This window comes from Herpailurus yagouaroundi, unplaced genomic scaffold (assembly GCF_014898765.1).
Source record: "Herpailurus yagouaroundi ecotype Mexico unplaced genomic scaffold, PumYag 196, whole genome shotgun sequence".
Taxonomy (NCBI): Eukaryota; Metazoa; Chordata; class Mammalia; order Carnivora; family Felidae; genus Herpailurus; species Herpailurus yagouaroundi.
The window spans coordinates 30,948,364-30,963,564 of record NW_024412427.1 but is presented as its reverse complement, the minus strand read 5'-3'; the positions used below and the strand labels follow the sequence as shown (position 1 = coordinate 30,963,564).

Sequence of the window (15,201 nt, the reverse complement as noted above, 5' to 3'; positions counted from 1 at the left end):
GAATCACTATATTTTACACCTAAAACTAATAACACTGTATGTTAACTAACTGGAATTAAAAACTTAACCAAAGGGGCGCCTGGGTGGCGCAGTCGGTTAAGCGTCCGACTTCAGCCAGGTCACAATCTCGCGGTCCGTGAGTTCGAGCCCCGCGTCGGGCTCTGGGCTGATGGCTCAGAGCCTGGAGCTGGCTTCCGATTCTGTGTCTCCCTCTCTCTCTCTCTGCCCCTCCCCCGTTCATGCTCTGTCTCTCTCTGTCCCAAAAATAAATAAACGTTGAAAAAAAAAAAAACAAGTTTAAAAAAAAAAAAAACTTAACCAAAAAAGAAAAAATAAATAAACCTACTTTATTGAGGGCTTTATCATAAAAAAACAAAATTAAATTAAAATTCCTTTTAACAGAAAAATATTGGAAAATATAAGGTATTATTCTGGTTATTAATTGTAATTAATAAACCAATGGTCATTAATAAACCAATTTGTGTTTATTAATACTTATGTAGTTTAAAACTTAAGAATGAAAAATAAAGAATAGAATTAATTACGAAGAGTAAATATTTTAAGAGAATATATAAAGAATGAAACAACAGCCACAATAAATAATAACAGAATAACTTTCACAAAGAAATGTAAGAAAGAGGGAAATAATTATGAATCTGGGCAGATTTGTTTTAAAGTCTTGATCAAACAAAGCACATTCTGAATGAAAATAATCAATGTTGTAAAATGCCATTTTTCCACAAATTATTTATAGATTTGTCAAAACCCAGAGGCATTTGAGCAAAATTCAACAGAGATTTTAAAGTTCACCTGGAAGGATAAACAAGTGATAATAGAAAATGATTTTTTTCCCCAAAACAAGAGGAAAGGAGTCTTGCCCTATCGTTAATAAATATGCTAATGAACTACAACAAGTAATTAATGAGTAAATAGAACAAAATGCACATCACAAAAACTCTTCTGGTACATAAGAGAACAAGCATGGAATAAAGGTCAGACCACAAATGTCTGGGTAAAGGAAAGATTATTCAATAAACAATTTAACTATTAAATCTGTTCATCAGTTTAAGTGAAATCTTCATCTTAGTTCTGATACCTTCCAAATGAAATAGAGTTATTTTTTTTTAAACTAAACCATAATATGAGGAAAAAACACATAAAGGATTATGTGGAATAAATACAGTAAAACCTTGGATTGGGAGTAACTTGTTCTGCGAGTGTTCTGAAAGACGAGCCAACATTTCTAATAAATTTTAACTTGCTAAAGGAGCGATGTCTTGCAATACGAGTAGTACGTGATGCCGAATGTCATATGATCACAACTGAGCCAATGGTTCTTGAAATTCGCTTTGATTTACAAGTGCTTTGAACTACAAGCATGTTTCCAGAACAAATTATGCTCACAAACCAAGGTTTTATGTACACACTTGAGATCCTGGATCGAAGAATAAAACAATGAAAAAAGACAAGAAAAAAAGAAATATATTTTTAACTAGATAAAAATGAAAATCTTCCGTATGCCAAAACAAAAACAAAAAACAAAAAAACAAAACTGACATAGGATTAAAAACATATTTATGGAATATATAAAGAGTTTTACAAATCATTAAGAAAAATAGTTATCCCATTAGAAAAAAATGGAGAAGAGACATGAATAAGTTTTTCTCACAAGAAACAAAAAGTCAATAAACATTTTAAACATTCAGTTTCACCCGTATGAAGAAAACACAAAATAAAGCAGTAAGATACCATCTCTCTGCAAACTGAATTTAAAATATGTAAAATAATCATAATATTCCATTCTGGCAGAAAACACTGAATTGAGTACTCTCAAACACTGCTGTTGGAATTTTTAATTTCTTCAAATTCCTGGAAAATTACATAGCAGGATGTTAGCCTTTACAATAGGCATGCACTTTGACACTGACATGGCACTTACTTCTAGGAAACCAGCTTAAAGGAATTGCCATCAATTATCAAGGACTTGAGTACAAGAACAATGATCACAGTGAGGATATAGAAAATACCTAAATATCCCAAATGGAGGTATGAAAAAGTAAACTGTAATATAACCACAGGATAAAATGTAATAGTTAAGGCCATGGGGTCTGGAATCAGACAGCCTGAATTCATATACTACTTAGCCACATAGAAATTTTGGGCAAGTTATTTACACACTGTCTTATTTTTCTTTGCATGTAAAGTGGAGATCATAATGGTACCCACTCCATCGGATATCGTGCAGATTAAAGGATTCAATACAGGGAAAAGCACTTAAACAGTGCCTCAAGCATGCAAAGTGTTCAATAAACGTCACTTGCTATAATACTAAGAAAATTTTTGTGATTTTTAATACTATGCTTATGCAGACAGTGAAAATAATATCTTAAGTTTGATGCTATAGAGAAATGTTTATGATAAGTTAAAGAGCAGAATCTACCAATTCTACACAATCTCTTCCAGGAAAGGGGAATAATGTTTCCTAATTCATTTCATGGGGCCAGCAAAACCAGACAAAGATAGTACAATAAACCTATGACCAACACTCTGGGTGATCACAGGTGTGAAAGTCCTCAATAAAAGAGGACCAATTCAAATCCAGAAATATGAAAGAAAAAACACACCATGATTAAGTGGGGCTTCTCCAGGGTATATACATTTTTTGAATCTGTAGTCAAAAAATCAATCCATGTAATTCACCATATTAACTGTCTAAAGAATAAAAAACATAGCATCATATCACCTGATGCAGAAAAGCACCTGATAAACTTCAATACCCATCTCTGATAAGAATTCTCAACAAACTGTAACTAGAAGGGAACTTCCTTAACTTGACAAAGGACATGAAAGCCCTACAGTAAACATCATACTTAAAGGACTGAAGGCTTTCCCCTTAAGATCAGGGACAAGGCAAGGATGTCCACTCAAACTCAACATTGTACTGAAAGTCTCGGCCAGTATGATAAAGTGAGAAAAAGAAATAAAAAATTAAAAAAAAAAAACCCACCCTGGGATCTGAACGTTTACAGCAGCTCTATTCATAATCACCAAAACTAAAAACAACCCAAATATCAACAGGTAAATGGATAAACAAGCTGTTGTACATCTGGTTTAATGGAACACTACTCAGCCATGGAAAGGAATGGACCTACCTACACATGCAACAGTGTAGATGAATCTGAGAGGCATTCTGCTGAGTGAAAGAAGTCAGTGTCAAAATATTTCATCCTGTAGGATTCCATTTGTTTGACATTCTCAAAAAGACAAAACCAATGGTAACAGAGGTCAAACAATAGGGATGAAGAAGGGTATAACTGCAAAGGGTTGGTTTGACAAAGTTTTGGGGAACTGGTATTTTTGTTCTGCATCATGGCGATTTGAATGTATATTAATTTTTTAATTCAAAAGCGGTATCCAAGATATTATATATAGTATTCAATCAATTTTGTAATATATGAGGGAGGAAATATACCACAATGTTGGAAAATACTTGAATTGACCTGTCTTCATGTCCAGATTTATCGAAAGTAGGTGCAATAGGTTTTCTTTTTGCACTTAACCCAGCAAACATTTGTGATTTCAAATAACCACATTATGAAATCCTACTAAGAAGGTGATTATCATCGGGTTTTCAAACCCTAGGGTGTTAAGGTCCTAGGAAACTTTGCTTTGTTTGGAAGTGGTGTTCAGATCACAGACTAGAATTGTAACACCAGGTATGAAAAAAGTTGAAATCTTGTAAACTCAAAAACCCCAACAGGAAAAAATTCATGGTTACTCATTTTTGAAACAACTAATCATTGCCATGGTTATATGAGATGACTCCCCAGGTGAAAAGTAAACCAGCGATGTTAACTCTCTCCTGAAGCAAGTTAAGACTGTCCTAAGAGCCAGTATTTCAAAAAAAAAAAAAAAAAAAAGTCCCCCCCAAAATATTTTATTTGCTACAAGAAGTAGCCGCCCCCTCCCCCGACATTCCCTAATTTTCCCCATTTAGTGACTACACTAAATGCCAAATAATTCCCAACAAGATTCTAGCACTTCAGGAACATTTCAGATTTTGAAATAATTTCACTGAGTCCATCTGCATTAAATCCATTTCTAGCCTTAATTTTCTGCTTTTTCCTTAAGTATTTACTAAGCAAAGAGTCAGAAAACCGGGCTCCTCCCCCAGCAGGAATTCTCAGATGTTAAGAGACAATAGCCCCCAAGATCTCTATCTCTAATACCCTAAGAAACAGATACTGGTGAAAATCTCATTGCAGAAAGCTTAGCCAAACTGCCTGAATGAACAAGCAACTTGAAAAAACTTTCCACAGAGAATTCATCCAGCAATGCTGTGCAAATGACAGGAAACATCATCCACCAGAGAAGCTGGTCACCAGCCACATGCAGCCTTCACCCAGCACTTAGATATGGCTGCCATCCCTGATTAGGAGTGAACCTGACGACTGAGAAAGGTCTCCATGCCCCCAGTATCCCAAATGTTGACGGACTTCACACTCCTCTCCCCACCCCCACCTCACAAGCAGCTTTCGGTGCAGAGCGACACTGCTGGTGGTGGAATTTCCTTTAATTCTAGAAGCTACAATTTTTTTACCTTTATTTTTGGAGTAGGTGACAGAAGTTACTTACTTTGACTGTTGTTTCTGAATAAAAAGATACATAGGCCGTGTGTGGTTAGGACAGGGCAACACAAGTTATCCTCATGATGGTAGATCTGTGCAATATTCTGATTGTGGTGGTTACAGCAACCAACATAAGTGAGAAAGCTGTATAAAACATACACACACCTCTAACACACACTACACACACACAATACTATACACGCATGAACAAATACTACACGCACATACATGCACATACACACTACAGGCACACACATGCTGAATTCACTTACATACACTACACATACATACGTGTACACACGACACACATATACTGAATGCACACACACACATACTGCACACATATGCTCTACACATACATATACACATACAAACACTACATACACTTAAACAGATACACATATACACATGCACGCACATGAGCACAAATGAAGCTCGGGAATCTGAATAAGGTCGGTGGCTTGTTATCAATGGTACTTCTCTGGTTATGGTATTATACTAGAGTTTTTCAACATGATACCATTGAAGGAAACTGGGGGAAATGTACTAGGGATCTCTCTGCATTATTCCTTACATCTGCATATGAATCCACAACTATCTCAATAAAAATCTCAGTTAAAGGAAAGGAGATGATGAAGACTATGCCTTCTTTCCCCCTACCCTGAGCATAAGCCCCATCAGCGGGCAACAACTCTTACCAGTTTCATGTATATGAGAGTTAAAGAGAGAAAGGAGGAAGGCAGGAAGGGAGGGAAGGAGGGCAGGAGGAAGGGAGCCTGAAATAAACTGCATTGCATCAAAATAAATTGTTCAGCTCCGTCATACTTATAACTGCCTCAGGACAACTCACTGAGTCTAGGAGAATGTTTCTGCTGAACAACACCCCCTAGCCCCCACTTCCTCTCCCACTGGATTCCTACTGGTTCTCCCTCCAGACAGGACATGGGGCAACCCCTCTCTGAGAAACCCAACCACCCCCTGATAAAGATCCAGAACTGGAGACATGGAGCACTGCCCGGTGACATGGCCCAGTTGGATCACCTTACAGAGAAACAGTCAACAGACCCTCCCTCCTCTTTGCAGTTTCCAATCATCATTTCAGTGGCCTCTCTTAAATATGAGCACACACAAAGGATCACTTAACTTTTAAAGAAAGCACATAATATGAAAAACAAAACGGAAAGACAACAGCAACCTGGAAAAAACCAAGTCCACATACAGAAAAGGAAATTCCAAAGACTACTTACTATTCACACACTTTAGGATATAAGCAATGATCCTGTATTGATGAAGCAGAACAGGATGTTACTAAAAATAACTCTCAGAGGAGGGAGAAAAAGAGCTCTTGGAACTAAAAATACGACAGCAGAAATGAAATCCTCAGTAGAACTAGAAGATGTGGTTCAGCAACCTATAGAAATTAGAGCAGGAGGATGAGGGAAAAATGGGAGAGAAGAGATCAGAAAATCAGAATATCAATCTTGGAAGTCAAACACCCCAGTAACAGACAATCCAGAGAGGGGAGAGAGCTTGGGTTGGAGGAATGCACACAAGTTCCCAGATCTGAAGGACATGAGCCTCCAGATGAAAAGAACCAGGTGAGTTCCCAGTACAATACATGAAAACAGAACCACCCCAGCCATTTAACTGATATGCCTGAACATTAGGAACAAAGAGCACCCATGCTTTTGGGGGAGACAGGAGGAAACAGGTAACATACAAAAGAACTAGAACAGCATCAGACTTCTCAGGGGTAACCCTTAGGAGCAATGCCTTCAAAACTGGAGTAACGGAGTTCCAACATAAATTCCCCCTCCAGCCAAACTATCTTCAAAGTGTGAGACTCGAATTAATGTATTTTCAAACCTATTTTCAAATCTACGATGTCTCAAACCTTTGTTTTCTTGTTTCCACACCCTCTCTTAGGAGGCACCTGGAGTGTGTGATCCCCAGAAACGTGTACCACAGATGAAGGGATAAACCAAGCAGGGCAGGAAATGCATACAGGTTCCTTGCAACACAGGGAGAGCTGGGGGTTGGGGGGGAAGTCATGGGCAGTATGAAGCTATAGGTAGATCTCAAGATGACAGCTGGGCAGCAGATTTAACAAGCAACCTATCCAGACTAGAACAAGCTGGAACAATCTGAGAAGGACGTCTGAAAAAAGAGAACTGGATAGAATATCTAATGGCAGTGCACATAGGCAAAGAAGGTGAGGGCAATCGGAGGAAAGTTTGGGCTTCAATTAGTGGTGAAGGCTTAGAAAACTAAGCAAATATTCATTCACATTTAGGACAAAAAAATTAAGCCCAGCTTGCTTCATAGCTCGGGTACAAAGAGCACTGACATGGCTGTGATAAATACTGACCACTGATCTATCCAGTGGTGTCTAGTCTTAGATGCACACTAGAGCCATCTGCTTCCCTTAAAAAAAAAAAAATCCCAATACCCAAGCTATACCCAGGAACATTATGTCAGAATCTCTGCGGGGGGGAGGGCTAGACCCAGACATAAGTAAAGTTTAAAGTTCCCTCGTGATTACAAGGTGCAGAGAAGACGGAAACCCAGGAGCCAAGCAAAGATACAATTTTCACCCTCATGCATACTATTTCCCAGGTACTTATCTGTAGCAACTGCTTATGATCTTGACTTTTGACAATCAGCTATATTCCACCCAGATGTCCCACCGGTAATCAAAGTCAAAATGTCCAAAAGTGAATGTTCCTTCTTAAAGATGGTGCTATTGACTCAGCAACGTTAACCTTCAGCACTTCCTTTCTCCTGGTCACCTATGCTTCCCATCACCCACTTTGTTCTTACATCAAAACCCTACCCAAGAAATGTGCTTGTTACTTCCTGTTCCCTGTGGGTTCAGAGCGTACTGTTTGTCACTCAAGTGAAAATGACTTTTGCTGAGGTCAAACAATGCAGAAGCAGAGAGGGAGTCATGAAGAGAAAAACACAAAGTTGCAAATGTGAAATTCCTCTGAACTAGGTCAACAAGGAAGCAGACTTTAATTGTTCTCATTCTCCTAGAAATGAAGAGTGATGGACAAGGAATAATGGCTAGATTTCATGATTTAGATAAGCAATTTATATTGGTTTGAATACCTCCAGAAATATCAAAGGCCTATTCCCCATACCTTCCAATGTTTGAAGTCTAGAGTTCAAAGGGTCATGACTGCTCCTCGATCACAGAGGTGTCCAGGAAAAGTTGAGTTTGTTTGTGGTTTTTTTTAATGTTTATTTTTGGAGAGAGAGAGAGAGAGAGTGAGCATGTGAGCAAGGGAGGGAAAGAGAGAGAAGAGAGAATCCCAAGCAGGCTCTGTGCAGAGCCCAAAGTGGGACTCAAACCCACAAACCGTGAGATCATGACCTGAGCCTAAATCAAGAGGTGGATGCTTAACCACCTGAGCCCACCCAGTTCCCCTTGGGAAAGCTGAGCTTCTATCCAAGTGTCAAATGTCTATGCACTGCCATTCAAATTCACAATTCCCCATATATACATCTCATTGAAAGTTAGGCAAGGTTGGGGAACCAGGGGTGCTGTCGATTAAGCATCTGACTTCAGCTCAGGTCATGATCTCATGGTTTATGGGTTCAAGTCCTGTGTCAGGCTCTGTGTTGACAGCTCAGAGCCTGGAGCCTGCTTCAGATTCTGTGTCTCCCTCTCTCTCTGTTCCTCCCCCGCCTGTGCTCTCTCTGTCTCTCAAAAATAAACAAACAGTAAAAAAAAAAAAAAAAAAAAAAAAAAAATTGATTAGCCAAGGTTTCATTTGGGGTCTGTGCCTAAAACCTTATCACCTTGCAGTTCCCCACCATGTTTGGGGACCCAATTTATACCCTCACCTGCAGTAAATGAGAGAAGCTATCTCTCCTGCACCTGTGTTAATACTTGACATTATCCTGCATTTTCATTTTTTCCAACCTGATATTTAAAAATGTATTTCATCATTTTTAAAATGAGATTTCCCTGATTATTATTGAGGTTGAGGATTTTTACTGCTATCTACTGGTCATTTGCAACTGCTTTGTCAACTGCCTGTCAGTATCTTTTACCCAATCTTTATACATTTGTTTTTGTTCCCCATTCATTACCAACCTAATTCCTTCGATTTTCCAGGTTCCAGCTTCTCCTTACTACCAACACCTCCTCACGCCATGCTGTCTCTCTCATTCGCCTCTCCTAGAATTCTTGAAAATTAGCTGTTCGACGCCTCTCTTCCCACTAAAGTCTAAGCCACCATGAGGACAATATTCTGGGTATCCATCTCAGACACTGCTGTCACCCCAACAACTTAGTAAAAAGCCTGCCAAATATTAATTGGATGAATGAACGGAGGTCCTTGGGTCTTATACCAGCAGGGTCCAGGCAGAAACTCATTCAAGAGGTGCCACTGAAGACTGTTTCACAAGGGAAAGGTGGGAGTGGGAAAACTGGTAAGGGAGGTGAAGCCCCCAGGGATGAGAATGAGGACAGGACTGGTGCACCTGTATCCACAGGAGAGAGTCTGGAAGATATCTTCCATGTCTTAGAACTCACAACTCTGTGATTAAAACTGCCTGGATGGCAACCACCACGTTTCACTAGAGAAAACCTTCTTCCACTGTATCCCTTAATACGTCAAATTCTCAAACCCTACAGGATAAAACCATGTTTCAAACTGTTGCAAAGACAAACAAAAGTCATTGCCAAACAAGCCCTCCAGAAACTGAGGGCAGGAAAAGAGCAGAAAAACTTGAATTACCTTCTGGAAGTACCACTCATTTGCTATGTGACTTCAAGGACATCTTATGACCGAACTTTCTGTACCTCAGTCTCCCCAATACAAGAGCCACTGTACTATTATTCCCTCCAAAAACATATATTTAGCTCAAGGAAAAGTAATCTCCTTGAGGAAAAAGAGAGTTGCCAAAATCCTGTCCTATCAGCCAACTTCCACCAAGCCCTGGAATTCTCAGCAAATGGCTGGTTTTGCAATTCTTTTGGCTTTGCCAACCCTCCAGGGTATTAAAAAAAATCTTCCCACAAGGATTCAAGGCTTGCAAGTAAAGGAAATCTTTGAGAAAAATCTGGGTTGATGAGCAGCTAAGAAAAGCCAGGAGAGACACATCTATATATGTTTAGGCAGAAAATAGAAAAGGTTGAAAAGCGATGTGTTTCTAAAATACTGCTTCTATGAAAGCAACCTTCTGTTACTCCTTTACTCTCCCCAGTCGACTGAAAAAGGCAGTGTGATTCCCATTTTCTATTCGTGTCCTCCTCAGCTGGAGCTAGGCAATGCAGGGGCATGCAGCTTGGATACAAGTGGGCTTGGGATCAAATCCTGCCACTTAATGAAGTGACACAAAGCAAGGTACTCACCTTGTGTGGCTCCGTGTTAGCCCATGAAAAATGGGTGACAACACTGACTTTGATGGATGGGGGAGGGGGGGAAGAATTCTAAATCGTGAGATTAAAACGCATGCCAGTAACTGAGCTCCTGACATGCAGCCGCTAGTTTTTATCACAGGTACTGTAGTTCAGAAATCAAAACAGCTTCTTTACTTAACAAGTGTCTTTTGAGCATCTACTAAGGGCAGTTGATGCAGATGACAAAGGTGAGCAAAGGTCAGAGGGTCCCTGACCTCCTGGAGTTTATTAGATGTGGTGAAGAGGACAGGTTACTCAAATCACAACCAAACAAATACATAATTGCCAACTGTGATAAATGCTATGAAGAGAAAATAGCTCAAGGAGCAAAATGGGAGGACCTAGTCTGGTTGGGTAGATCTTAGGCCCGGAAGTGAAAGATGAACGAGCTGTGATTGGTAAATGTGGAACTGGCATGTGTGACAGGTCTGGGGCCAGAAGAAATGTCACCCTTTTGAGGAGCATTAGAAAGACCAGTGTAGTGAAGCATGGAAGGGAGGGCAGGAAGGGAGGATATCCAGGCAGAAGAATCCAGCAAGGCGTCCCCGTAAACCACACGAGAGATCGAGAGATCGATTGTCCTCTGAGGAAGGGGAGGTCGAAAAGCTAAAGATAGGCTCTCAGCTTGGCAACTGAAATGTGCAGTTCAAGTACCCACACAGCCCTCTTTTCAGATACCACCTGTGGACCCCACACCTAACTTAAGACGGGCTGCCATGTTTTCATGATTGGAAGGTATTTCAAATATGTGTATATTTATCATTCACCATTTACCTCCTTGGGAAATGTCTCTGTCTCTAAGTTATTATCCCTTGGATCCCTGGTTTTCCAAAGCTAGCCACAATATACATGCCCACCTGCTCTCCTTACAATATAACCTGACACTCCTCCACTGAGTAAGTGGTGACATCTATGTCCCCCCTTTTTGAACTTAGGATGACAACTGCCAATGCTTTGGCCAAAAGAAAACAGTGGAAGTCATACCACATGACTTCTGAGGCTAAGACATAAATGCTGTGTACGTCCACTTTATCCTCTTGGAACCCAGCTGCTGTGTTCTGAGGAAGTTCAAACTAAGGCACATGGAGAAGCCATATGGAGAGGCCATACATAGGTGTTCTGGGTAAATGCCCAGCTGAGAGTCCAGCCAACAGCTGGCCTCAACCCCAGACATGGGAGTGATGTTGCCTCCAGATGACTGCAGACCCAGCTGTCAAGTCACCCAGCCTTTCAATCTTTCCAGCTGAGCCCCAGACGTGGAGCAGAGATAAGCCATCCCAGAATACCCTGTCCAAACTCCTGACCCAAAGTATCCATGAGCAAAAACATAAAACAGTAGTTCTACACCACTACGTTTTGAGGAGATCCGTTATTAGAAACAGTAACTGGGCCAGAATATATATGTAAACTTTGAGCTATATATATTACATATTTTTTTTCTTATTCATTACTCACCTACCTAGGAACTTTCTAGAGGGGATGTCTATCATCACTCCTAAGCTAGAACCTCTGGGCTTTATTCGTACCACTTCTGGAAAAAGATGACCAGGTTCCTCACTTCAGAGAAAAACTAAACATTTTCAGACCACTCAAAGCATACAAAAATAATCCATTCTCACTGCAGAAACAAGAAAAAGAAAAGAAAACCCTCATTTAGCCAATCTGACACCTTACTTCAATTGGCTTTGAAAACAGATCAAAAATGCGATCTTTAAGACACAAAACAGATGAACATAAGGGAATGGAGGCAAAAATAATATAAAAACAGGGAGGGAGACAAAACAGAAGAGACTCTTAAATATGGAGAACAAAGAGAGGGTTACCGGAGGAGTTGTGGTGGGAGGCGGGAGAGGGGATGGGCTAAATAGGTAAGGGGCATTAAGGAATCTACTCCTGAAATCATTAATCATTGTTGCGGTATAAGCTAACTAATTTGGATGTAAATTAAATAAATAAATTATTTTTTTAATTAAAAAAAAAGTGATCTTTATCAGCAACCATAGAGCCCTAACTAGGACTGAAGAGCCCTTGTTTCCCTTCCTGAAGAGGAAGCCCTTGCTTCCTCTACCGCTGAAAGCTCAAGCGTCTGTGAAGATGGTGTGCAGCTACTGAATGAGGCAATGCACATAAAGCGTACTGAGCTCAGTGCTTGGCACGTACAAGCCCATCCACCAGTTGTTACTCCTGCTCTGGTTATTGTGAGGATTCACATTTTTCTTGATTCCAGCAGTAACCCTTCCCCAACTTGTATTTAATAATGCTTGCGTCCCATCTCAGCAGAAAGGAGTCAATACTGGAGTTTGGTTAGATGTCAGGAAAGGGAGCTCAGGTTCCACACCATCAGAAGTGTTACACAACACTATGTAACACAACTGCCACACATCCCTATTTTGGTTTGGTAAAAGAACAGTCCTTTTTATAAAAAAAGAAAAATCGATATGTGTTAAGAAAACAGGCTTCTGAGAAGTTACATTTTAATCACGGTGTGGTTTTCAAGGTGAATTAAAAACTATATTCTCCTTGGATCATTAGGAAGGTACCCCCCATGTGATTATATAAATATTACAAAGCTGCGCCCAGATGGTGGCATGAATACCAGGAAACAGAGGTGGGATCAAAGAGTCAGGCCACCTTGGGTTAGGTCCTCCCTCTACTCCTCAATTGCTGTGTGACCTTAAGTGAATCACTCAGCCTCTCGCAGACACAGGGTCTTTGAAACAAGGCCAAACTCCAAACTTTTTATCCATACTGAAAAGACACTTAAGTAGAGTTAGCACCCAAGTTTCCAGGGTAAAAAGTCACTATTCTAAAGCTTAAGTATGCCAAAGGACAACCCCCCCAAGCTAAATAACCACTTGCAGATTCACACACATTAGTATCTTAAATATGATCTAAAACACACACACACACACACACACACACACACACACACACACACACACACACAACACCTGGGCCTGGCTGTGAATCAGCAAGGTATCACGTAATGAAATCATGAGTATCTACTTGAAGAAAAGGTGATTCGAGACAGAATTACAACTGGCGTGCCATTTGGGGGCTGGATGGCATCCCCCTTCACACTGCTGGATTTTCACAGTGATCTTCAGTTGCTGAGGTGGGGGTCTTCTGAAAGCTTGCATTTATGGAAGGAGAGAGAAACAGAGAGAGAATATGGGAGGACAGAGATCAAGGGAAGAGACCAGGGAAAGCGCTGTGCTATGGAACAAAGTCGGAGTTGGTGGCACCTGAAAAGAAATGTCACTGCTAGGGAAACCATTTCAAAATGACATTCTAGTCACCAGGTTTCTAGTTTGCAGAGTGTCTTCCACCCCCTTCCTCCTGAACACCCCGGCTTTCCCAGAGCCCCAGGCGGCCCCCAGCCATCGATGGACTTAACTATATGGGCCACATTGGCCATCCAGAAAAATGCCCCTTACATCCTGGAAGTGATGGGCACTCTAGAACTCCCAGAGCCCCAGCATGCAGGAAACATGGCCGGCATGTAATTGACTTAGAAGAGCCCTTACCAAAGGTGGCATCAAGTACAGACTGGCTTTGCACTCACAAAAATCAGCAAGATTAAAAGGGGGTTAATGAAAACCCTCTTCGAGAGAATCAGTCAGTCACTGCTTTTGGAAGGTCCGACACTGCCCTTTAAGAGAAGTCCAGCTTCCCTCCCTGGCACACTCCCCTTCACCAGATAATCTGGGATTCAAGAGAAAAGGAGAGGGCTCCACTGAAGACTGGGACCGACTCCCTCATATTACCATATAAGATGAAGTCTGTCAAGAGGTCTGCTAAGACTGCTAAGTCTGCTAAGACTTGAACCAAGAGGGACCACCTGCTTTCCCCACGAAGCACGAGACCAGCCAATCTGGGGGACATCCCCTTTGTAACCGATGCCACCCTTCACCATCACTATCAAAGTGCTTTCGTGCTGCACTTCATAACGCCTTGTATTAGAGCTACATCTTTCTTAACACCAAGGCACATACTTGTAACGGCTTTTTCTTTTTCTCACAACCATTTTTACGGCTGTTTTCCCACGAACCATGCCACTTGAACTGCTGGGATATAAAACCGTTTTTACAACATTCTTTTTCTTCCAAGTCTTTCCCTCCGTTATTTAGACAGCTGCCCCCCAGGGTCCAAACTGTTTTCAGTGGACAACTGTTCTGAGCACATTTCTCCACAAGGTTTATTTCAGCTCAAGAAAGGCCAAGGACAAATAAGACAAAAGTTGTGGGGAAAGGGCAGACCCACTGCACGGCACCATGAGAGCAGAATGCAGCGTGACGGGGCTGCACAATCTAAATCATTTCTTCCAGAGCTGCAAGTGCCCAGAAGGGATCAGTCTTCCCAGTGAGTGGTCAGTGAAAGAGAACAAGTCCATTCCTAAACCCTAGCCAGGCGGCCAACACTTTTCCTCCCCGGAGTTCCCGGCACCTGTTCTAGAAAAGCGGGTACGGAGCTTTCTGCCTGGTGCAGACCGCCTGTTCCATATGGGGAACACTGGGAAATTATGTGTTTCACCAGTCAACCAGCGCCCTTCGTGCCCTCAACAAGCCGAAGGTGTACAGGTGGTTACCTGTACAGGTACCAAATCGTACCGGGACAACTTCATTGCTGGCCTTGGGGGACTTCTTTAGGGGAACAGCCCCCACCCCCTCCGCCACTAGTCCCTCCTGCCGGTGGGTAAGAAGGACAGAGAGCCAAGAGGCACAGGTAAGGGTCCCCAGGGCCAGCCAGGCGCCCCCGCGTGCCGGCCGCGACTCCACTGCGCGGTCCTGGCCTCTAGGGCCCCCTCCTCCCGAGCCCCTCCGAGGGGCAGGGCGAGTCCTCGTGCCCGGCACCCCTTCCTGCCGGCCAGCCTGCTCGCCCCGCGCCCGGCCCGGGAGCCCCGAGCTGCCGGAGCCGCAGCGCCCACTCGGGGCGAGCCGCGAGCACTCACCATTATGCTCTTGCATGCTCGACAGCGACCAGAGCAGCAGCGCCACCAAGGCCAGGAAGCAGAGCTGGCTCAGCAGAAGGTCCCTCCGGCGGCTCCGGCGACGCTCGCGGTCCTCGTCGTCGGGCGACGGCATCCTCGGGCGGCAAGGCAGCGGCCCCGGCGGGGGCCCCGGCTGGCGGCGGCCGCTCCTGTCGCGGGCGGCCGCGGCG

The 15,201-nt window shown here is 42.2% G+C and overlaps 1 protein-coding gene across 2 annotated transcripts in view; it reads right to left on the bottom strand.

Moving 5' to 3' along the window:
* Nucleotides 1-15,184, bottom strand: part of SLC24A3 (solute carrier family 24 member 3) — a 486,110-nt gene extending 470,926 nt beyond the window's left edge. For both annotated transcript variants that reach the window (XM_040447820.1, XM_040447821.1), the window contains exon 1: nt 14,993-15,184. In XM_040447820.1, the coding sequence (XP_040303754.1) occupies nt 14,993-15,125 (133 nt within the window). In that variant the 5' untranslated portion in view covers nt 15,126-15,184. The remainder of the gene's footprint in view (nt 1-14,992) is intronic.
* Nucleotides 15,185-15,201: the final 17 nt, after the last annotated feature.